At 39.0% G+C, this 23,823-nt stretch overlaps 2 protein-coding genes across 3 annotated transcripts in view; one reads left to right on the plus strand and one right to left on the minus strand.

Moving 5' to 3' along the window:
* pnp5a (purine nucleoside phosphorylase 5a) overlaps nucleotides 1-15,098 on the plus strand; it is a 50,431-nt gene extending 35,333 nt beyond the window's left edge. The window contains exons 1-6 of one of the 2 annotated variants that reach the window (XM_034676213.1): nucleotides 11,026-11,276; nucleotides 12,194-12,363; nucleotides 12,451-12,554; nucleotides 12,694-12,869; nucleotides 13,016-13,206; nucleotides 14,347-15,098. In XM_034676213.1, coding sequence (XP_034532104.1) covers nucleotides 11,254-11,276; nucleotides 12,194-12,363; nucleotides 12,451-12,554; nucleotides 12,694-12,869; nucleotides 13,016-13,206; nucleotides 14,347-14,564 — 882 coding nt within the window. In that variant the 5' untranslated portion in view covers nucleotides 11,026-11,253 and the 3' untranslated portion in view covers nucleotides 14,565-15,098. Of the gene's footprint in view, nucleotides 1-11,025; nucleotides 11,277-12,193; nucleotides 12,364-12,450; nucleotides 12,555-12,693; nucleotides 12,870-13,015; nucleotides 13,207-14,346 lie in introns of those variants that run through there. The other variant, XM_034676214.1, reaches the window with a different exon arrangement.
* Nucleotides 15,099-15,453: 355 nt separating this feature from the next.
* Nucleotides 15,454-23,823, minus strand: part of capn1 (calpain 1) — a 45,889-nt gene continuing 37,519 nt past the window's right edge. Inside the window, exons 13-22 of the mRNA XM_034676917.1 lie at nucleotides 23,597-23,808; nucleotides 23,283-23,322; nucleotides 23,113-23,178; nucleotides 22,976-23,033; nucleotides 22,791-22,855; nucleotides 20,279-20,347; nucleotides 19,969-20,047; nucleotides 19,714-19,830; nucleotides 18,277-18,335; nucleotides 15,454-18,142 (exon numbers count right to left, since the gene is read on the minus strand). Coding sequence (XP_034532808.1) covers nucleotides 18,116-18,142; nucleotides 18,277-18,335; nucleotides 19,714-19,830; nucleotides 19,969-20,047; nucleotides 20,279-20,347; nucleotides 22,791-22,855; nucleotides 22,976-23,033; nucleotides 23,113-23,178; nucleotides 23,283-23,322; nucleotides 23,597-23,808 — 792 coding nt within the window. The 3' untranslated portion in view covers nucleotides 15,454-18,115. The remainder of the gene's footprint in view (nucleotides 18,143-18,276; nucleotides 18,336-19,713; nucleotides 19,831-19,968; nucleotides 20,048-20,278; nucleotides 20,348-22,790; nucleotides 22,856-22,975; nucleotides 23,034-23,112; nucleotides 23,179-23,282; nucleotides 23,323-23,596; nucleotides 23,809-23,823) is intronic.

Genomic DNA, 23,823 nt, shown 5'->3' on the forward strand with positions numbered 1-23,823 from the left:
ACTGGTGCAGTTTCCCACCGTATCCTCCACTGAGTTCAGTGTTTAATGTTTCAAGAGTCCTTGAATTGAGACCGCATGATTCTGTTTTCACATGCAGCCACAATGTTCCACTGATGCAGACCTATACAGCTGCATACATGCATGTGAAATGCTACTCTGATACAGCCTGAAATCTAGCACCTATACTACAGATGTGCTGAAATCCATTTATGTACTTGTGAGGGATTTAGACTCCCAAAAGACAAAAAATTCTGTATTCCTCTGAGGATTATTTGATTCTGCATGTCATTGTCACTGCCAATGTTAAAACCCAACCTTTGACTTCTATGCAGCCGTTGGTCACATGGTTGTTTTCCCAGTGTTATCTGTATTGAGATAAGCTGTCTGCAGGTTACGTAAAACCATTTGCCTCACTTTTGGAAATATCCACAAAAAAGGCTGCTCGAAAGAAGAGCTAAATTATGACTCAAAGTTTTAACAACAACTGCAAGAGATGTGTTTTTTCTGCATGTTTTAGTTGCGTTCTTTTCTGTTTTAACTACATATTTTTTTAAAGCTTGTAGAGTTATTAAAGAAAAGCAAAATTATTCCACTCCTCCTTTTTTATAAGGTACCTTTAAAGTCCCCCTGAAACCTTTAGATGATCCCTAAATTTTGAAGAAAAAAAAATCAAGTTTTTTGACAAAGATGTAACCGCATAGAGAGATACTGTAAGTATCTTCACAGCACACAAGCATGTCATAAAATCCGAGACTACCTTTATGATTCTGCCAAGAGCACGAGTGAATGGAACCTTTGATTGTTGCTGTTCATGTAACAGTGTAAGAGGAATGTGTCCTTCAAATATGTTTGTCACATACTGACAGTATTTGGCACTCACCATAAATGTACAACACTTGTCTTAACTAATAGTGCTGATTAAAGGTTAATGTGTCATTTTTATGTAACATTGGTTTTTCTGCTAGATTGACAATGAGAGTGATTGAACTCATGTCAAATGTGTTAAAAGTGTTAGTGTTATTAAAGGATATATTTAGTTGTATCGCTCAGGAAGACAATTTTGATGTCTTTGAGTCATCTATGGGAACAGTATATATCCATCCATACATATATCAACAAAATTAAGGGAGCAATAACCAAAACATCATCGAAAACCAAATGCTTTGCCTTGTTTAACCCTGCCAACTGTTACAAGGATCTAGACTTTTCATACAGTGGTGGCCCGACTGGGGGACCGACTTAACCCTGGTTTATATTTCTGCAGTGACTCTACGCCAATGAGGCCAATGTGGTCATGAGAACCACATAGTTTTGCATCACAAGACCACTCCACTTCATGTCGGGACCTTGTCTCACCCTGTCTGGATTATTTTATCCATAACTACAAGCTAACCATACATTATCCCCCACTTAAAATGCCTATTAAGACAGCAGAAATAAACACTATGGATTGAACAAAAAACGATCTTGGTCTGAATACACCATTACTCTAGTTTTACACAATGTATAGCTTGTTTGTTTGAAAGATATTAATGCTACAAGTTTTGCATATTCAGGCATGATTATAGGCGTGATTTGACTGACAGGCAAACACATTTTGTTCTTTGCTAGGAGGCAAATGCCTCTATATCTATTGCTAGATATAATTAAAGCTAAGTTGGACCAGCATATTGGCGACCACCATCGTTGGGCTTCAGAACTATGCTTCAAAAACCAATGGGTGATGTCACTAAGACTATATCCATGTTTTATATAGTCCATGCATCCAGTTAGCAAACTTATGGAACAAGCCATTTCCTTTTGTGACACCTGTTAAACTCAGATGTGAAGGTCTGATGCTTAAGAGGTAAGACAGTCATGTTGTTTTTAACAGGGCAACATGACCTCTCGTTTTTTAAAAAGGAAGACAGAGTGCAATGAGGAGATATACAAAGGTTGTGTTTGGGGAACATTTTCTTGCGTCACTTTGAATGTACATATTTACCAAAAACCTTTACTGCCCCATACAAAACCCAGTTTGGTTCATTATTTTGGAAGTGGGATCAGGCTTTTGTGGGTCAACTCCTTCCTTTAAACCCATGCGATCGATATTTGATATAAGTAGGTTAGGTAGGGGACTGTGTATGTTTGCTTGTCAGACAAGGGGAGCAGGACAGCTCATTCTGAATCAGGACAATATAGAGGCCAGGTGAGAGGTCGATTCACGTCTCCTCTGGGACTTCAAACATCTAAAAAAATATTTGCACAACCTCAGATGTACACCATGTTTTATGTTGGGTTTTTTTCATCCCAACTTAAAAAGCAAACACGAAGAATAACATGCTGGGCAAAGATAAGAACGTACAACACACACACAGAGGCAGAGGGACAGGAATAGAGTTTGGAAACAGAAACTTTTTGGTCTGGTTGAAACTTTAATGTCACCTCACACCCAGAAGGCCAAATTACTCATCTGAAGTTCAGGCAGCCAAAATTGTTTAGAAATCATCCACAATTTGTTGGTTGAAGAAATTATGGGAGTTTTCTTTTAGAGGAAGGCAAATAAAAAGCAGTCAGTAGAAGAGCATTAAGGGGAAGAAAGCAACACTTTCTGAACACACAAAGAAGTACAGCAATAAAATAATAGTTCCACATCATCTTGATCAGGGTTCTTGAATTGTCCTGCTGATGTAATCTGGGGCTCAGACATTTAATGCTTCACCGGTAAGTTCCTAAGCAAGGTTTTTTTGTCGGCTCAATTTAAACTAGCTGCGGAAACATGCCCTCCTTCAAACTGGATTGTGTCTTTATATTTGGATCAGGCGTCCCACTGGTTTAGGAGTCATGACACCAACAAAAAACAAAATATGAACTGTTCAATTCTTTCTTATGACCTAAAATTACCTGAAATAAATCTGAAAATGTATGTCCAGATGCAGGTTTGTTTTGTCCACAAGGCTTACGAGTGTTTGAAAACAGTTAAAAGACATACTACAGTGTGTAAAATGTGCGTGAACAGCAAGAAAACCAATGGCCTGAGAATTGAGCCTTGGGATACTCCTCTTGCAATTTTTGTATCTCTGAAAATGAAATAATCAATTGAAGAAAAAAGGTTCCTGTCTCAATCAAAGTATGCAACATGTACTATTTTCTTCTCTTGCTAAAAAGAAGCATAATGAATGGGAGGCTGTATAAGGTACAATAAGAACCAATAGAGATCTTTAATCAGTCATTTGTATGTGCATTTTTAGAGCAGATTCTACAAACAATTTTGTCACTGATACAAAGTTATCTGAAATATTTTACGACTGCAAGTTCAGGGGCAGGACCCTCCAGAAAACATGTGACAAGATGTAATCTCCATCTGAAAAGCTGTCTCGTGAAGTTTTAGTGGAATCAAGAGGACTAGAATAAGTTGTCTCTTCTCAAAAACCCATGGTTTTGAGTCAGAACTTCACAGCGTGAGAAGTATCAATTCGTGTAAGCTCTGTTGACAGTGCAAATGGCATCAAGCATGGCTGGTGATTGTTGAGGAATGCATGTCAGGAAGTGTGACATTATAGAGCAGTTTGTCTTCTCTGCAGGGACGGCTGACATCTCATTTTATGCTTGACCAATGTTTGTACAAAATCAGACTTGCATAGAAGATGGCAAACTCTGAGAATGACAGGTTTCTGTGGGACTTCATCATCATGTTTATAGAAGTCATGTTTCATGTCATTAGACAACTACCTTAATGACCTCTGATAACAAAAAGGCATGCAGGACACAAAAGTGTGCATTAGCTACTGCAGGGGTCTGTGGTTTAGAAGGACATTAACTTGGGATCAGTAATTGGGGCTTTTTCCAACTGTTTCCAAATTCATGTGAAATTTAACTTTGATATGGTTTCAAGCAAGTGAGAGAAAAAACATGAACAAAGTTGTGCTCAGTACCAAAAACCTGTCAGCTGCCTAACAGCAATAATGTGACTGCAACCATGTGAGTGCTCCATCCCTGTTACTCTCAGGCTCTCTGTTAGAAGAATTTAGTGGAACATGTTTATTGACATTTCCATTTGGCTTCAAAATCTGGGGAACAGGTAAGCAGGTTACTCTGAACCACTGTGGTGCTGTCAAATGGCCTGCTCTCATTGGCTGAGCCCAAGGCGTGTTGGCTTTAACCGAGGGGGAGGGAAGCGAAGAGGTCAACAGGTCAGTCCTACCACGTTATCAGACATAGTTAACAATCCGCCTTTGGGGCAACAAGAGATATTGCCGAAACCCAAACAGCAAGGTTGTTGACTTAATAGAAAATCATAATACACACAGAGGCTGACGACTGCTCTCATGTGTCAATGCCAAACAACATGTCAAGGTCAAAGGGCATCAGGCTGCGTGTTGTGGTGCCTCCGTGTTTTGGCTGCTGTTTAACTTTTGGTGGTCTTAGGTCTGTGTTGACCTCTGTGATCCTACAAAATTAAACCCAGACACAGGTCGATACTTAGCTTATGTGAACTTTCATATTGAGCACTGTCTGTTTAGCAACTTGGAGGGCTCAGGAAAAGACAAATATGAGGCCCCTCCTTGTTTTGAGGTGTCTCTTTTCAGTTGGCAAAGCACCAGAAGTACAGGACAAAAACAAATAAGAATTGTTGTTGTTCTGAGGATGTTCTGAAAGAAACACTTTTTAGGCACAACGTCAGGCTAAGCTAGTAGCCAACATTATCAAACTTAGTCCTTTAGTACATCTGTCGTTGTACCAACATACCAATGTAGTACACCTAGCATGCACTGTTGTATATATAGAAGTTATAAAGCATAGGCCATGCAAACACATTTATTTTTTCTATAATTAACTATTGTTTATTAAGAGTGACGAGTGACAGGAGATTTGGATGTTTTAGAAATGAAAAACAAGCCCATTGATGGACAAAGTCTCAAGCATATGCAATGACGTAAAACCGCTTATGCTAATAAGTTTGATTTCACATGACCTGAAAAAGAGGCCAGAGAGTTATGAAATCTTTGTCAGTGGCCTGTGTGAATTTCCGCAACACTGACACATGTTGTCTTCTTGTGCAAGCTCATGGCAGTGTGCCCTCTGTCTCGGTGGATGAACTTAGCCTGAAACAAATACTAGACACAGTCATGGAAATGTTGAAAACAGAGACTGCAAAGAAATATAACATTGTACTGATTACACGTACCTGTTTATAAACAGGTGCACTAGATGTACTAAATGACTCAGCATTTGGTAAGGATGGTGTTTCCAATCAATATGAAGGATTGGAATGACGATAAACTTTGATGTATTGCCAATGATAATTTCGCAACACAATCCATGTAGTTTGGAGGCATCTAATTGTAAGTGGTGACATAAGCAATGTTTACAAGGTTACAGCAGAACCAGATCTAGCATTGCCAAAAGACGTCTTCTGGAAAATGAATTCCCCCCAGATGGAGCTATGTAAATATCTGGGCTACTCTGATTCGAGTTCCCCAATGGCCTCCTGATCCAGGAAATCATTGGATGGACCAATCCTGATACTGGTAAGCCCCATGGAAAACTTAGAACTTACCAGAACTCTGGGCTTCTGGTATTGCCTTCTTGGCGAGTTCTTTAGCCTTTCTCACTCAGGCTTTTGGTCCTGCTGCTTTAGTTAAGATTCCTTCACCCCTGGATGATGGAACGCCCAACCATCTTCAAAGTGAGGTGCCAGCTTTTTTGCTGAGGATGTTAAGAAATGGCGAAAACTCTTCAACAGTGCTTGAGTGCTGTCATGGCCTACCCAATTTGGGGCCCCCAAAAAAGTCCAAAAACCACACAAATTGTAGCAGTTATGAAATAAGTATTCTACTCATATGAATAGAATTAAGAGAAAATGACAGTCTCTTGAAACCTTGAAAGGAACAAATCCTTTTTCACAGTTTGTTTTGGAGGTCATGGTGTCCTTGGTACTGCCCCACCTCCTTGTCTGAGGAACAGTGGACAAAACAATCTCAAGATGAAGCCTTCATAGTTCTTCATTTTCTCACATTATTCTTGCACACATTTGATTCTATTCTCTTTGGTATTTTGCACCTTCAATTACTCAGAAATAGATGTTGTAGCCTAAACATATGGTCATACCTAAATTTGTGCTTCATCCATTGCAGCTTTGATGTGGATTCAAAGAAAGTTGTTGTTACTGTCACTGGAGAACATTCTTGTTTTTTCTATAAAAGTAGTTTATCTTTAGTTGACTGGCTGAAATGTCAGCAAAGTCAGTCTGATCCTTTTCGTGCATGGTGTTGGGATGTTGTTGAGTTAGCTTAGCATCCATGTACCCCGTCATGGGGCGACATGAGGCCTCTGACCTCCTAAGACTGTCTTGAACACTAAGAATAACCTCTGTTACTGCTTGGTACAAGTTTCCACATGATTAAAGGCAGCATATTAGCAACCCTTATGAAACTACAAAGCAGAAGATGAGATGTTCCAGAAAAGCCTGTGCTTTGAGCAGCAAAAAGCAAGTGCCTGTACTCCCCTTATTCACTGGTTGGCATATGTATCGTGCGGCCAGTGTCAGTAAATTATGAGCATTAGATTTAAATTGCTATAGTGAATAAAAGATAATGAGATCACCCAGCTCTGCTTTGGTTCATGTCCTCTTTGTGCCCTTTAGGAGCCAGGCCAACATTGCTATCATCTTCCTTTTATTCAGATTTTCCTCTTTTATCCAGCGCTGAAGGGACTTGCAAGTTTGTGTTTCTTTAATGTTACTCTCCAGCGAAAACTAGTGAGCATCATGCAACTCCCACGAAAGGACACAAGCGTCACTTAAGTGCATTATGGGTTATGTATTTGGGTGCTTTTATGTACTGCCAAGAGAAACAGTAACATAGAGAGTTTGGAAAGGTTACTCGCAGCTGCTTTTTTTTTTAACATTTTTATTAGACTCAGCCAACATCACAAAACAACAATGCAGCCATCAGACTCAGAGACAAAAAAACAAACAAGATTTTTTAAAAACACCTAGTCCACAGTCCGAAAGTAAAGATAAATGAATAAATAATAGTACACAATTAAAGATAAGTAAATACAAACATACAAAATAATAATAATATTAAGAATGTAATAATTAACACAAAAAAATATAATAATAATAATAATAATAATAATAATAATAATAACAATAATAGCAATATAAATAATTGTATAAATAGTAATTAGGATAATAATAATAACAATAATAATAATAATAATAATAATAATAATAATAATAATAATAATAATAATAATAATAAATCCTGACAGTAAACTTCAAAAAAGCAGCTGCAGTTTTTAACATTGTCATACTTTAAGTTGTTCCTTTTCACTTGGATTCTACAGTTTTTAGAGAGATATTGAACATTGCACATTTTTTTTAAGGTAATTATTTTATATTGTAGACAAATGTTGCATAATTAATCTTAAAAACTCACCTTTTTAAGTTAGCTTTTCATTTGTGATTGTACTGTTGTGTTGCCTTGTTTGATCTGTGTTATTTGTTATTTGTTCATTTTGCTTGTATTGATTTTAACAATTGTACAGTGTCTTTGAGTTTTTGAAAAAGAGCTATATAAATAAAATGTATTATTAATTAAGTTTGGTCTTTTAAACTTTTAGTCTAATTTTGTAGTCTTCAAAAATCTTCTTTTTTAATGGGATCAATTCAGACAATATGTTCAGAGTCCAATTGATTTTATACATTTTTTTTAATTGTGGCAACATTTTGCATACATTTTAGGAAATAAACACAGTATGATTATTAAAGTTCCTGTGTTTTCACACTTGATACACTTTGTTTACAACACTTCTTGCAGTGGAGTATTTCCACACCGTGAGTCATTGATTACAGAAACTGTTCTGCTGCTCAACTGCTTCCAATCATTTTGACTTCCTTGTAGCTCTAGATTGTGTTGTCTGCTGTTACACTCTGAACACCCTACCTTTAATGTGTATCCATCACAGTTGAACACACCGTTCCTTTCATATTATTTAAGGAACATCGATTACAGGACATTAGGTTCAGGTGACTGATCTCCCTCGTGATTGTGTGTTTGTGTGTGTAGGATTAGTGAACACATCTCATGAGTGCAAAAAGGAGCCATAAATGTGCCGATCAAAAGAGTGCAGTGTTTATTCATTACTTGTTGGGTTGTAATCTGCCTTATTTACAAATCATGAATGCCAACCAAGGTGTGTCATAAAGATTACCAGCAGCAAAACATAATGTACTAGTGGGGGATGGGATGTCATAAAAGCTTACAGAACCTATGGTGTAATAATTACAAGTTGTCCTTGTACAAATATTGTTTTAAAGCTGTAAATGAATGAAGCAATATAGAGTGACTGGAATACAAGCATAGACACTGTGAATATTCAAGGAAGTCACAGAGAACCATTACTATAGGCACACTTTGATTTGCATTATACTGTACTTGTGTTTCTGTAATAAAGAAGTACAACCTGATCACCTACGTCATTTAAAACCAGTCAGTGGAAGGCAGTCTCGCACATTTCACCTCTTCCTGTTGACACTGTGGCAAAAATGTTAGTTTCTTTTAGCATTATAAATCGTCTCTATCTATCATGTTACAAACAAGGAGAGTATTTTTAATATTAGATATTGTCCTAAAATCCAGACAACAGCAGCAGAGCTAGTGAGTGCATCCCTCAGTTGCCCATTACCATAGAGTAACTTGAACCATGAGTTGTAGTGATATTGGCAACAGTGTTAAAAGTTGTGACGTTTGCCTGACTTATGTTTAAAGTTGTGTCAATAGCTGAAAGACAGATATGTCAACATAAATACTCCCAATGAAGTTCAAAGGACCATTTTCCCACCTTCATGGTCAGGGTGGGAAACTCACATATTATGCTATCATGTATTTTACTGTGTACCAGTTCATAAGTCGTATTAACTTCTATTATCAGACGGGTTGTGGTTAATTTTACTGCTCCCTGATTTAAAGATGGTGACAATCAAGAAAGAGATCGGGCCATGGTTGAAGTTAAAAACCATATCTGACATCAGAACACCAGAACTCAGCTAACATTCCTTCCTTTGTTAACAATCACATTAAAGAAAATCACAGATATGACATGAAATGAGAATCATTTTCCCAGAAAATTTATTATTTGAGCGATAACTCTCGAAGCGCTAATGTTCATGATGTGTTAGCTAGCCAATGACATGACATTTAAGCACTGTTCAGGGTTCTTACATTCAACATTGGGATAAAGCCCCAGTCTAGTTCCTTTTATTCTTGTCAATCCTTTTTGTCTGAATCTTGGCAAATTAATCTGCCGTTGATTAAGTTTGTTCAAAGTACATAAGTTATATTTCTCTTCCGGCTACCAAATTGAGGCTTATGAAGATGAAGGTGAGACCACCGGTGTTGCGGTTTAAGGAGTTACCCTGTTTTCTAACGACTTTCAGTCAAATACTTGTGTGGTTGTAGCATAGACTGTATAAATAATGGACGCAGTATCCGTGACGTCACCCATCTGTTTCTGAAGCACTGTTTTGAAGCCAATCGACGGCAGCAGCCATATTGGAAATGCGGAAGTCAATCAGGCATAGAGTGACATAAAGAGGCGGAGTTTGAGCCTCCTAGCCAACAGCTATGTGTTCCCGTCTGGGATTCAAGTCAGTCATGTCCTTATTTGGGCAAATACTCGCAATCTTAATATCGTCTGAACCGTCGTGTTAGAAAAAAATTCACCCCCGTACAGTTTGTGCCAATCGAGAAATGAGCTATCCAGACTACACTCATCTTTTGTACCAGGCTGTAAACATGTTTATTTCTGCTGTAAATATCGTCTTTTTTGAATTGGTGTGTATGTGGTTTCCGGTACTTTCGGAGCCATCTCAAGCGGATCCTCTATGAACTGCAGTTTTTAACACTTCTGCATAGGACTCATATTTTTAGACCGGAGGTTGCCGCTTGGTGGTTGTAGTAGTAACAGGCTAAGAGTCGCCATTTAACAGGGTCACTCATTAAACCATAACACTAACTTCTGAAAAAGACACCAACACATGCAAAGCACTTCCAAAGTGGTAGTTACTTGTGCAAACATTTCTCATTTCTCATCATATCTGTGATTTTCAAATGCTAACGATAGCTGTGGCCTGATGTTCGCTAATGGGCTATCAAATATGTTTTGATAACTCCAAACATGGCCGGATGTCTCTCCTAATTTTCACTATCTATTGTCTTTATGGCTGCTTATCAATCAGGGAGCTGCAAATCAATCAAAGTGTGTCAGGTAATCCAGTTTTATAGGACTTAAGATCTGGCACATAGTTGTAACATGCGATAACAATATACGAGTTTCCAACACTGAGCGTGACATCAGAAGAAGAAGGCCAATGTGGGAATATGGTCCATTCACCTTGTCTAAATACACCATCAACAGAAATGTTCAGTTTGTTAAATGTGTCCCCAGAGTAGGCTGATGAGACTCCATTGCTATGGAAGCACCCCGAAGTATCTCATTGGGGTCTAGCTCACCCTGTCTGGATTATAATTTTCATAACCCCCTGTTCACTGTAAATCAATCCTCCATCAATTTGTATAAATTGCAACTAGCAGAAATACTGTGGTTCTTAGTTACTGCTGTTGACATACATTTGTTTACATGAGAGCCTGTGGTATGACGTGTATGTTTCCAAACCCCCGTCAGTCCCTGATTGACAGGTCAGAGCCAGACACGTGATAAACAAAATGTTTCCAAACAACCTGAGTAGGGCTAAGTGCATTGATCTCCATCTGTGAAAATAACTGAGCAATTGATCAACAAAAGCGGATGTTATTTCCTGTACTACGCACTGATGTGAAAGGGGGGTGTAATGGGAGGGGTGGTCGATCAGAGGGTATATTTCCCCTTCTTGGTTGCGTTCAGTTATGTGAAGGTGTGTCTGAGCAGCCAATGAGAATACAGCAGCCTCATGCGTCACTTTAAGCAGAGGAGGAGTGGTGCCAGATGGGAGGGGGGATTCTGGGTCTATAATAGAGCCGGGAACTGTGACTTCTCTTTACACACACGAAAAGAAGAAGTACGGACTTTAACAGGAAATCCAAACCAGAAGAACTCAAGAAAAGACTTTAAACTTTTTAAACCAACCGGCTTATTTTGAGTATTTTTGAATTTCTCACAGCTGGGTTTGTTTTTTTTCTACTTTGGAACTTATTTGTCACACTTTAAAAAGTGTGTTTTTTCTCTATCTTTACTTCAGCATCAGACTTTTTGAAAAAATCTTCCACAATGTTTCCAGAGGCAAATAAAGGGTGAGTACACCTTTGAACAGTGTGTTCTTTAAACTTTCACTCTCGCCATGCTGCTGGACACATGGCCCATTCATGGGAAAGTCATGACGAGGGGCAATGAATATACCAGGAATGTGTGGCGGGGGGCCAAAAAAAATATGCACATGCGCTTTTAGCCTCAGAGGTTACCAATGAAACAAATTCATTTTCCAAAGAAGGAAATAAAATGTGTCTCTAGTCCTTAAAGGGACTTTTTCATCTTTTGTTGTTGCACCTTCATTGTTATGGAAATTCTCTGTTAGGACTGTTCTTTGGCAGGAAGCAGCGACTTATGTAACATGACGGTTTGCATGAAAAGCACTGAACTTGATCACCTTTACGAAGCTCACACTACATCCATTGATCTAAGTTTGGATGGAGGTGAAAGCAGCACTTTGTTGCAGGAATTACACTCATTAAAGGGGATGGATTGGTGTTTAGAAGACATTTTAAAAGTGTGTGTTACCAAGCACGAGGGGTTAGATACTGCTTTGACTCTGCAGGAATGTGTGTTTGCATGTCTTCAAAAGTCATATCCTTATTAGTAGCAGCAGATTAGGCTAGCCGCCCAGAAGATAACTCTTAGTTTGTAATGTGATGAACGTGACCGTTACTTTAAGAATCAGGTGGTGCAGGAAGATGAAAAAAGCTTGTAATGAATGGAAGTTTGAAGCACAGATTGTAAGAATAAACTACAAAGGTGTTACGTGAAGGTTGTTAAGATAACTTCTAATCTTTCAAGGTTCAGTTTGAATGATCTTCTTGCTGACACAGCTTCACACAAAGCATGTTTATAGCATTTCAAGAGTACAGTAACTAAGCCGACAGTCTGACAGCTTCATTGACTCCTACAAACAAAGGGCGTCCTAACCTCTGACCCTTCTTTTCACGCCATGCAGCTACAGCTACGAGGACTGCAAGTCCACCGCCGATTGGCTGCTTGCCCAGACAGATGTTCGACCCACTGTTGGCATCGTTTGCGGATCAGGACTTGGAGGGCTCGCTGACATGTTGAAGGACCAGGTCGCTTTCAACTACAAGGACATCCCCAACTTTCCACAAAGCACCGGTGAGTTCAAGTCCAACAAATTCTAAGTGGTCAAAAGTTCCAATTCTTGTTTACATAAACTGACTTGTTGTGTTTTTTTTGTTGCAGTGCATGGACATGCTGGTAGACTGGTGTTCGGCACCCTGAAGGGACGGCCATGCGTTTGCATGCAAGGACGCTTCCACTTGTACGAGGGCTACCAGATCCAGAAAGTGAGTGTGATGCAACAAGTCCTGAACATGAGAATTTGAACATGTGCAACTGAGGCTCAGTATCTTGTCACGCTATTGAAGATCCTCTGATCCAAAGTTCCTTCTGAAAGGTTATGTAATGTACATGTCTCTTTTCCAGATTACCATGCCGATACGCATCTTCAAGCTGCTGGGTGTGGAGACGGTCATGATTACCAACGCAGCAGGAGGCCTCAATCAGGACTTTAAAGTTGGAGATGTTATGATCCTGAAAGACCACCTGAACATGCCGGGATTCGCTGGCAACAATCCCTTGACTGGGCCAAATGATGAAAGGTAGAGTTTGGAAGTCTCTCTCTTGCATAACAAAGATCTGCAAAACCTGTCTGCAGCTTTTCAACATTAGCCTCAGATCTTCTCTGGCGATTCCTTCCCTAAATCTTCCACCTGTCTTTCTTTTTCTCCCTCCCTCCCTCCCTCAGGTTTGGTGTGCGCTTCCCCTGCATGTCTGACGCCTACGACAGAGAGCTGCAACAGCTAGCATGGGACGTGGGACAGGAGCTTGGCTACGGAGACTTCCTGAAGGAGGGCGTGTACTGCGTGCTGGGTGGACCCTCATTCGAGACCATTGCTGAGAGCCGTATGCTGCACAAACTGGGCGCTGATGCTGTTGGTGAGTTTGGACTAAACATTGACTATTAGCAACCAACAGGGGATATGTTTTTACCATAGTTTATGGACAGGAGTGATTCTGTGATAATATCATAATAAAAATGTTCCTGTAAGCTACATTAAGCTAAGGTTTTATGTAAAAATAAATAAAAAGCCCATTTTGGTTAGAAACATTAACCTTTCATTAAAAAAAACATCATTCAGTTGGGGAAAAATCTTGAATTTTTTCAAGTAGTGTATCACATTTTGAACCTTTTGCTAGATGTGACACGCATTGTAGCTAACATAGGAACCTTAACTTTGCATTTTCTTTCTCATAATTTTCAGTGATAAACTCTAAGATGCTCTCTCTCTCTCTCTCTCTCTCTCTTGATATGAGCATAGCTTTTATGATAAATGGATATTGTGTTGTAGCTAGCACCAAATAACAAGTTAGCTTTGCTTTGTTTTGTAAATTAACATGAAAGCAAAAAGAAATACCCCACTTTTTTGCTTTAACATTTTCCTATTCAGCTTTTACTTTGGTATTATTTTCAGTTTCATTTCATTTTGCTTTCCGTTGCTTGATATGAGCACAAGTTTAAAAGAAAAATCTTGTCAAAATCATATTTCGTTGTAGCTAGCGCTACTTAAAAGCATTAGCTTTGCATTTTTACCTCTAAAATTGTAGAAGTGAAAATAATCATTTCAGTTTTTTCTGTTTTTTATTTAGTCTGGCATCATTTTTTATCATTTGTTTCATTGTACATGTTTTTCTTAATTTTGTGAATCGCATTGTAGCTAGCACTCTTTAGCAACATTAGCTTTGCTTTTGTTCCTTGGTTAACATAAAAGCGATAATAAAAAACCCTTTATTGGGCGCTGGTGGCCTAGTGGTCGAAGCACCCCACGTATCGAGGCTATAATCCTCGTCGCAAAGGTTGCCAGTTCGACTCCCGGCCATTTGACCATTTGCTGCATGTCTTCCTCCACTCTCTACTCCCCACTTTTACTGACTCCTTTCAGCTGTCCTATTAATAAAGGCGAAAAAGCCCAAAAATATAACTTAAAAAAAGAAAAAACATCCTTTATTCATGTCTGTAATATTTATCCTGCAAACTTTCTTTAATGTTTTATACTAACTGTCTTCTTCACTCCTTAGGAATGAGCACAGCCCACGAGGTGATTGTTGCTCGTCACTGTGGCATGCGCGTCTTCGCCCTCTCGTTGATCACCAACCAGGCGGTGATGGACTACGACAGCCAAGAGAAGGCCAATCACGAGGAGGTCCTCCACGCGGGCAAGCAGAGAGCCGAGCAGCTGGAGCGGCTCGTTTCCACCATGGTGACCAGGATTGAGCACAACAACAACTTGGTCTAAGTGACCAGGATTGAGCACAACAACAACTTGGTCTAAGAGATGTAACTGGTTTTTCAGGAGCAGATATGCTGGTTTAAGCTAGATTTTAGCCATATAGTATGAAAGCAGGAGACTTAAAAGTGGCTTGGGTTCATTTTTAATGCTAGTGTGCTAAAGAAAACCCTACTGAGTTTAGTATTAAGGTGAGCAGTGGACCGTTTTTGGTGTATTATAACACAGAATGTACAAAACCTTTGTATTCCTGTCACCTGCCTAATGTGATGTTTTACATTCCCGTCCTGAGTGGCTCCAGAACAAAAGTTGCTTCTCAGTTTGTTTGTTATTTTTCTTTTTGTATCATTTCAAACAAGACGTATTTGTTTTAACTTAAGATATATGATCAGTTGTGTAAATGTCTGCAATTTAACTTAACAATGAGCAAAAATCTGCTGTAAGGATCTTAATATTGTTATATTGAAAAGTGTACATTAAGGTGCTGTACTGTGCTTGTTTTTTTAATATGAATGTTGTTACTAAAGATGCTATTTATTATTATATCAACTGTGTTTGTGTCTTTTTTTCATAGTAAAAAAGGGGTCAAAAAGAGTGAAATAGGGGCGCTGGTGGCCTAGCGGTCTAAGTGCCCCACATACAGAGGCTACAGTCCTCGTCGCAGGGGTCGCCGGTTTTGATTCCCAGCCGGTCGACCATTCCCTGCATGTCTTCCCCCACTCTCTACTCCCCACACTTCTTGTCTCTCTTCAGCTATTCCAACAAATAAAGGCAAAAAGGCCAAAAATATAACTTTAAAAAAATAAGAAAGAGTGAAATAATCACTAATCTTTACATTTTTTTATGTTTAATGAAAGCAAAATGAGAAGAAGTTGATAAATAATCCCGAGACAGAGCATAAAATCCTCCTCAAATTTATTATCAGTGCATGCACTGAAGTTAAACAGACACACTGTACAGTAAATCAATTCACTGCTTGATGAATGGGTCCAAAGGGGCCCTGAATGTTACTTGTGTAAACGGTAGTTAATGTTATATAAGCATTACACTGCAAAAAGTGAAGATAAGAATGCTGGCATTTCTGGGGTCACGTAAAGTCAGGGGTTCTGTGGTCGCTTCTTCTTGATTTTAATATCTCAAATTGAATTCCTCCACGTAAAAAAAATATGCAGGAGAATATAAACCTTGGCAGATGAATATATTTCTGTGTTTGAAACACTTTCTTGATAACAAAGTATGACACATTACACGTAGATCCTAAATACTTAAGAGACTTTTTTAAAAGTGACATTACTGAAGAAAAAAACCGAACACTTGCTTCCCAGGTTAAAAAGAAAAAAAGGCAGGCAGACAACATTGTCAAAAAGCATGCACACAACATATCCATTCATCTTGCATAATAATTAACCTTCACCTCATTATTGACTGTTCTTGTTCCCTTTGAAAGGTAAACTTTAACAAGGCTCACTCATCCCTTCTAAAACAGCTACCACATTCAGTTCCAGCCATCAGGAAAAAGTGTTTTTTTTTTCTCCATATTTTGCAACAACAGTCAGTAAAAAGAGTCATGCATAAATATAAGCAAGTTCTGTAAGTCTTGAAGCTAAACAGAATTAGCTTTTAAGATATATAACGAAACATATTCTCTTATGATACAGCACACAACTTCAGTGTCAGCACTGCAGGGTCATTCATTGGACCCTTAATGCTCAGGTGGAAGCTACGTTTGGCACAAGATGTAAACAGAAAACGCCTGACTGGCAACTGAGGCGGAGTGCAGATCATTCATAGATGCTGAAAATGGGGCGTTGAGTACACTCTGAACTGTCCATATGAAGTACATCCAGCCTGCCTTGACACCAAGAATCAGCTGTAAGGAGCATTTCTGCACATTTTTGGGTTGTCCTCATTTTCTGGACTCTTTATGTGCTAGACACAGGACCTTTTCACTCATTGACTTACAACTTTTAACGAAAGTCTATGCAGAAGTATCATTTTTTCTAGAGATGAATGTTCCCACGCTTCAGTATCCCTTAAAACCAATCAATTACTATATACACATTTTCATCCAACAGTTAGCTTTGATTAATAATCATTGATTGCCAATTCCTAATATAAAAAATATATATATAAAATTTAAAAACCACTAATTTACTTTCAAGTTCACCACCTTTGATTGACCAAAACTCGCAGACTTAACTTTTGGTTCGACATTGAGTTACCGGAGCAAAAATAATTGTATTGGTTGAGTAACAGTGAAGCGTAATCAAAGAAAAGTAAGGTTTTGAAGTTCTAGTTGGCAACTTGGCTTGTTGAGTATGGCAAACTTGGGAGTGAGGGCATGAGAACAATTAAAGTTGAAAAAGTTTTGTTATTCTAATTAGCATAGCGTAACCTAGCTTAGCATAGCCTAGCTTAGCTGAGCTTAGCTGCACTAGACTAGTCATAATACACAGGCAAATACTAGGGATGCACCAATCCTACTTTTTAGGTCCCGATACCGATATCGATACCTGGGCTTTGGTATCTGCCAATACTGATACTAGCCGATCCGTCTAAACATTAGCGCTGCACATGTTGCAAGTTTCCAGCGGAGTTGTTAGCAAAAGAAGCGTGACATGCAGCTAAACTACAGAGCCTTGTAGTTATCTTCCATCATGCTCTGCTGGGTAAGAAAATGCACAGACCGGCTGTAGCTGATGACGTAGGAGACGCACATGGCTGTTGTAAACACAAAAACGCATAGAACTAAGATGAATAGATGTGCCATATGAATCAGCACTATGTATCGGCCCCTTGTCACTGATATCCGATCTAGCTTTTTGAGTCCGATCTGGCAGATATCCGATACCAGGATCAAATCGGTGCATCCCTAGCAAATACCAAATCAGACAATTTTGGATAAGAATAACTGAATGAAAGTTGAATCAGACAGATAGACCCATGGATGGAACCTCTACTGAAAATATTCAAATGAACAGCTAGTCCTTTGAAAGTAAAACAATGTACAGTTAACCCTCTTGATCTGTGGGCACTCTAATTAATGTGTATGATCACCTAGTTTTTACTTTCAGTTAGTTTTAAGTGTGATGTTTGGTGTTTTGGAACCTGGCAGTTAAGCTAGCTTCTTTTGGCTTTGGATCGAAAATACAAAAAGATAGATGTTTTTTACTCCTGGGAGCTCCACAATGGCACAAAAAACCCAGTACTTTGTTGTTCCTATACACTGAAAAGTAACCAATATGTTTATCTATGCTCCCAACGTAGTTATGCCATAAAGAAACGTATGTACAGCGTAAAAACAGTCGGCCTAGCTAACAGTCAGTGCTACAACAGAATTCACTGCCAGGCTACGAGAAGGAAGCATCCAGGCGACAGATTAAAAAGATTAGCACAGGTTTCCAATGTAGGCACTGTAAAGATGGATTTACAGTCTTTAAGCGTCTGAGGGCCTCACAGGAAGAACTGGTGCAGAAAAAGGCACTTCTGAGATGACTCATGCTGAGGCCTGGAGCTGCTGCAGGACGCAGGGCAACGGTGACAGAAGAGTCCACTCAGCTCTAGGCAAACATGGTCAGGGTGATCCACTGTAGAACATAGAGAAGTGAATTGAGGTTTGTTTAATCACAGGTACTTTAGTTACAGAAAAAGAACAATATATTCAACATCATGAGAAAAGAAGCATTATTTCACCACAAGACAAAAGAAAGAGCGGGCATACCTGAAAGAAGTCGAGGGATATAACATTGTCGTTATCTGTGTCCATTGACTTAAAGGTTTCTGCAGAGACAAAAACAAAACAAAGAATGACTAATTTTAAAGGTTTCTTCCCATTGGTCAACTGATACTGATTCACATTGATAAGTCTTAAGATTTAAGTATGCTTATGGCACAGAGTGTCTTAAATTCAGGTGAATAATTTCCCCCTGATACGCCAAACGGCTGTAAAATTTTGTTGAACAAAAGCTTCCCCCAATGTTGAATTCACACCAATCACGAACGATTGCTTAATACAAGCATAGCTTAATTTGAGCGAATAATTCACTCCATTCACATCGCGTGTACGTAAGTTCCTAAGATGTGAATTTTCATGAGAGGAGAGGGGTTCCCTTCAAACACAACTGCAGTCCATTATCATCCAACAAGGTTGTGCCTGACAAATTTTTCACAATTTACCAGATAATCCAACCTCCTCCCTCAATTTCCTAAAAATGACCTTGTTTTTATTCCTGTTTTCATCAAAAACATGTATTGTCACAAAGTTTAGGGAAGTTGCACAGAGATACGATCAATTTTTCCAATATTTTCCAGATGAATGGACCTCAACTGGTCCGTTTGTCACATCATACGTCACTGGAGGATCTGCACGCTTATGATTCACTTGAGATTAGATTTTTGAACTCTTGCGAATACGCCAATGACGCAAATTATTCACACTGCCCAACCAGAGATTGCGTCTACCTGCATCTCGTCCTTGACTTTACATGTAATTCACTCACGCAACAAGTTTTATTCACGTTTGGTTTGAACGCCACATAAGGCACCTAATAGTAGTAATTTTTGGTGAACAAAATTTTCACTGAGACTCAAACAGTTTTTAAATTTTTGTTAAACAAAACAAGTCACTAAGGTTCCCAAAGCTTGAAAAATGAAAGTTGCATGAAAGAGGCAATGAGGTAAAAATCTTGGGACAAAATTCCCCAGTCACTATAACATTTTAGGCAAACATTGTCCCAAAGATGTAAAGTGGGTGTAAAATGTTTCAGCGGTGATCAATGTTCTTAATTTCTGGCTATAGCTATCTCTTACAGAGGGGAGATGTTGTTGGAATTTTACGACCTTAGCTTTACCTGATCAGACAGGAACCTTATTGAGGTTGACTTCTTGAACTGGACTGTAGAAATGGTCCCTCAGCGCCTACATCTGTGTTTTTTGTTTTGTGTGATGTCCTATCTTGTAAGTATTTCTAATGCATCACATTTCTAGAATCTTTACCACCTAGGCTAAAGTGATTAGGAGGTTAATAACCACAGTAATTGATTTAATGAGCTGTGTTTGATCATGCATCAAGCTCAGCAGAACACAGATTGTGAAAAGAATGCTAAGTCTTGAAACTGTTCCTCGAACAACACTGAAGGTGTGCAGTAATGGGACTCACTGTACATAGTCTCCAGTCTGACCAGACAGGTAACAAAGTTGTCAAAGTCAACAGCCATGTCTGCCTCTGTGTATCGCAGGATGATCAGCTGGAACAGTTGGTTGGTTAGCTTGAAACCTGAAACAGGAAAAGCAGACCTCTGAAGAAGACTTGTAACCCATAACCAAACAGGAAACACATTTTAAGAAGTGTTATGAAGAGTGAAATGCCTCTGATGCACGAGGTGTTTCTTGTGTAATTGAAAAAGAACATTACCTGCAGATTCAAGAGCCATCCTCATCTCATAGGAGCTCATAGTGCCCGATTTGTCCAGGTCAAACTGCCTGAACACAGTCTGACATGGTGGCAAAGAGAGGTGAAGAAAGAAGGAGATAACAGGCAGGATTAAAAGACAGAAATGTGAGTGATGGAAAGAAACTAGTTTTTAGACAGCAAACACAAAAAATGAAAACCAGTTCACTGGCTAGACATCAAAATAAATAACAGGCTGACGTAAGTCCTGTGATTCAGGGTCAATGCTATTTGTCCTGATCTGTCTGTGTGACTCATCAGTGTTTAAACTCACCAGGTATCGTTTAATCTTCTCCCAAAGAACATGAAACTCTGTCAGGCCAAGCTTTCCACTGCCGTCCGTCTGAGCCCAAAAGTTAAAGCAGAACAGTTTCTTTCATGTGATCAACGAGTACAACAGAATCAACTGTATTTTTAACGATATCACAAGAAGACAACTTAAAAGGGGGACTTAAATTATCAAAGTGGGTTAACAGTACTAGAGGAGAGCTTATGCATATGTGAAAAAAAAGGTGTTGATGTGCAAAGGCTTATGAATCGGCTCACGTGTTGTCACTTGAGTCAGCATTGTTTGTACTGAGGACGACATTTTTAAAAGTGACGAAAATCTGGGGAAATAAATGAGCTCACAAAACCTCTGTAACTCTCTCCTCATCACTAAAGCACAGCTGCACTGTGGGTAATAGGGGTGCCAGATATTTCAGGTGTTTGCTGTTTACATGTAGGTTATTCTTCATTTAGGTTTTTTTTTTATCATATAGATATAAGTTCAGCTAAATGTGTGCAGCACTTGTGGCCAAGACAGATTTCTTACAGCAGTGTATTGAATCCTAACGTATGGTATGGTATTGTATCATATCATAATGCATCATAACATATCGTAACGTATTGTGACGTAACGTAATGTATTAGAGCGTAATGTATGATAACGTATTGCGACGAATTGTAATACAACATAACGTATCATAATGAATAGTCACATATCATGACATATCGTATCACAACATATGGTGACGTATCGTATCACCACATATCATATCAACATATCGTAACATATGGTATGGTATTGTATCATAATGTATCTTGACGTAGCCTAACCTTTCATAATGTGTCGTGAAGTATCATAACATTGCATATCGTATATGTATGGTATGGCATTTTATCATCACGTTACGTATTGTAGTGTGTTGTGATGTATTGTATCGTATCACAACATTTTGTATCACGACATATCGTGACGTATCGTATCACAACATATCGTATCATAACACATCATAACGTACAGTATGGTATTGTATCATAACGTATCGTGACATATCATATCATGACATATAGCAGTCCCTCCAGGAAGTTGCGATTTCGCGATCGCAACTATCAACGCAAATTCAACCAATCAGCGCGATTTTTTCGCGGCCCTGCAATTTTTTACAATCACCGCAACTTTCCCGCAAATTTGACCAATTACCTTAATCTCAGCCCCTGTACGTCATCGGTTTTGTCATCAATTTGACTTCCTTGGAACATAAACATAAGTCCTCACTTGATCGGCACTTTTCAACAACAAAACACGCACAGAGAACGGGTGAAAAGAGAGGACAGCAGGCAGGACAAGTGACGACGACAACGTTGTTATTTATAGATTGAGGGGCTCAGTGTTAGCTTGGTCTCTACCTGCAGCAGGTGTGCTTTATGAACCAGCTCTCCTCAACTCCACGCATCTGTCTCATCTTCATTGAGGATTTTTACCCCCGGTGTGCGTTAGTGACAAAGACACAACCGGGGGACGTCTGCTTACTATTTGATGTTTGACGTTGTTGCCGTGGTTACCGTAAAAAGCTCTGCATCTACAGCTTGATTTAATCCAGTTTGGTAAAACATCAGACACATTCAGTAAGTTTTGATCAACTCCTTGTCATCAAAGATGCAGATTAATTTCAGAGTGCGTGAACTGACTGTGCATCAGTCGCTGCGAGGTGCATTCAGGGACCGTCGTAAATGTGCAATACAGTCCTTTCATGGCATTTTTCTGTGAATCAAGAGAATCAAAATACAGTCAGTGGCCACATCAAGAATGTTTTCTAAAAACAACTGTAATTTTGCATATTTACTTGCCCCTGAGATGTTATTGGGGGAAAAAAGAAAAAAAAAAAACAATCGCAACTTTCACCGCAATTTTTTCAAAAAGCTGTCGCACATTCAGGCTTTTTGGGCCGCAACAATCACAAAAAAATCCTGCGAAATCCTGGAGGGACTGATATAGTAACATATGGTATGGCATTGTATAATCACATATCATAACGTATAGTAACGTATTGTGATGTATTATTTCGTATCACAACATTTTGTATCATGACACAATGTATCGTATGGTAACGTGCTATTGTATCATTTCGTATTGTTATGTAACATAGCATATCACATTGTGTTGTTTATTATCATATCATATTATGTTGTATTGTTGCACATCATATCACACCCTGTTGTATTGTTTTGTCATATCAGGTCATTTCATATTGTATCGTATTTCAGTGTAGCGCATATCGTATTGTGTTGTATTGTGCCATGTCATGTTGTGTTGTAAAGGGTCATGTCATGTGTTATCTGCTTGTATTGTACTGCAACAAATTGTGTCGTATCATGATGTATCATGTTGTACTGTACTATGATGTAAAGTCATATTGTGTTGCATCTTCTCAGGTAATGTCGTATCCTATTGCATCGTATCGTCTACGACAGTGGAGATTTCGTAGATTAAAAAACACAGTTTAATCTTGTTTCAAGGATACATCCATGAGGTTGATCATGCTGCGACAAGCTTCTTTACCGAAGCCGTCTGTCTTCAGGTCTTTATCTGTTAGCATGAGAAAAATAAAAACAGGAACGTTAGGTTTAAAAAAAAAATTTGGCCTTTTTTAAACTGGTTGATACATGAGCTTGTAAATCCATTGCACAGTTTAGAACGGCTACTGACGTTTGCTGATGATCCTGTTCAGAATGGTTTGCAGTTCTGTAATACTGATCTCCATGTCCTGTGGGCACAAATACCAAAGGTTATAATAAGAATGTAAACATGACTTTGTATACAATCAATATGACAAGTTTGCATACCGGCCCTGCCAGCTGTCTGAAGAGATTCTTGAAGCCGTCGTCGATCTGGCTCTCATCTACCTCCGTCTGAAACACAAACATGAACCTTTGTAGGGGTTTCTTTATGCACATCATATATCATGATCAGCTATCAGTATTCAGTTCATGAGCATGGTGATTTATCCTCTCACCTCCGGTGGAAGTTCTGCTTTTATGTCATCATCAAGCTCCCTGAAGCGGACAGAAGAAACACGTCAAGTTACTCAGTCTGTATCAAAATACGTCACGATACAACAGCACTAGCTTTACATGAACAAATCATCACTTGACACTGCTTCAGAAGGTAAATGGTGATGCCCTAGTTTTAACAGTCACTTTGCAAAGTATTTTAAGACAGGAAAATGTCTTGTGGATATAAAAAACACAAAAAGGGATGTGACAAAACAACAGAAAATGTCACAATCTATTCCCCAGAACACAACCTCATTCATCTTTGAGCACTTACTCAGAGTTGGCGGGTTTCTCAGAGAAAACCCTGAGGACAAAGTCGGCCTCTTTGTGCGGCTCGAAGGTGGACGGGACGATGATGTATTCCCCGGCCGGCAAACTCAACCGCGAGCTGACCTCCCTCAGGTTGATGAAGAGCTCTGAGCGAGCACTGGAGGCGTGCGTGAGGAAGAACTCACGCTTCAGGTGGACCCCTGATCTGCCCACAAACTGAAAGAGAAAGTT

This window comes from Notolabrus celidotus, chromosome 23, assembly GCF_009762535.1.
Source record: "Notolabrus celidotus isolate fNotCel1 chromosome 23, fNotCel1.pri, whole genome shotgun sequence".
Taxonomy (NCBI): domain Eukaryota; kingdom Metazoa; phylum Chordata; class Actinopteri; order Labriformes; family Labridae; genus Notolabrus; species Notolabrus celidotus.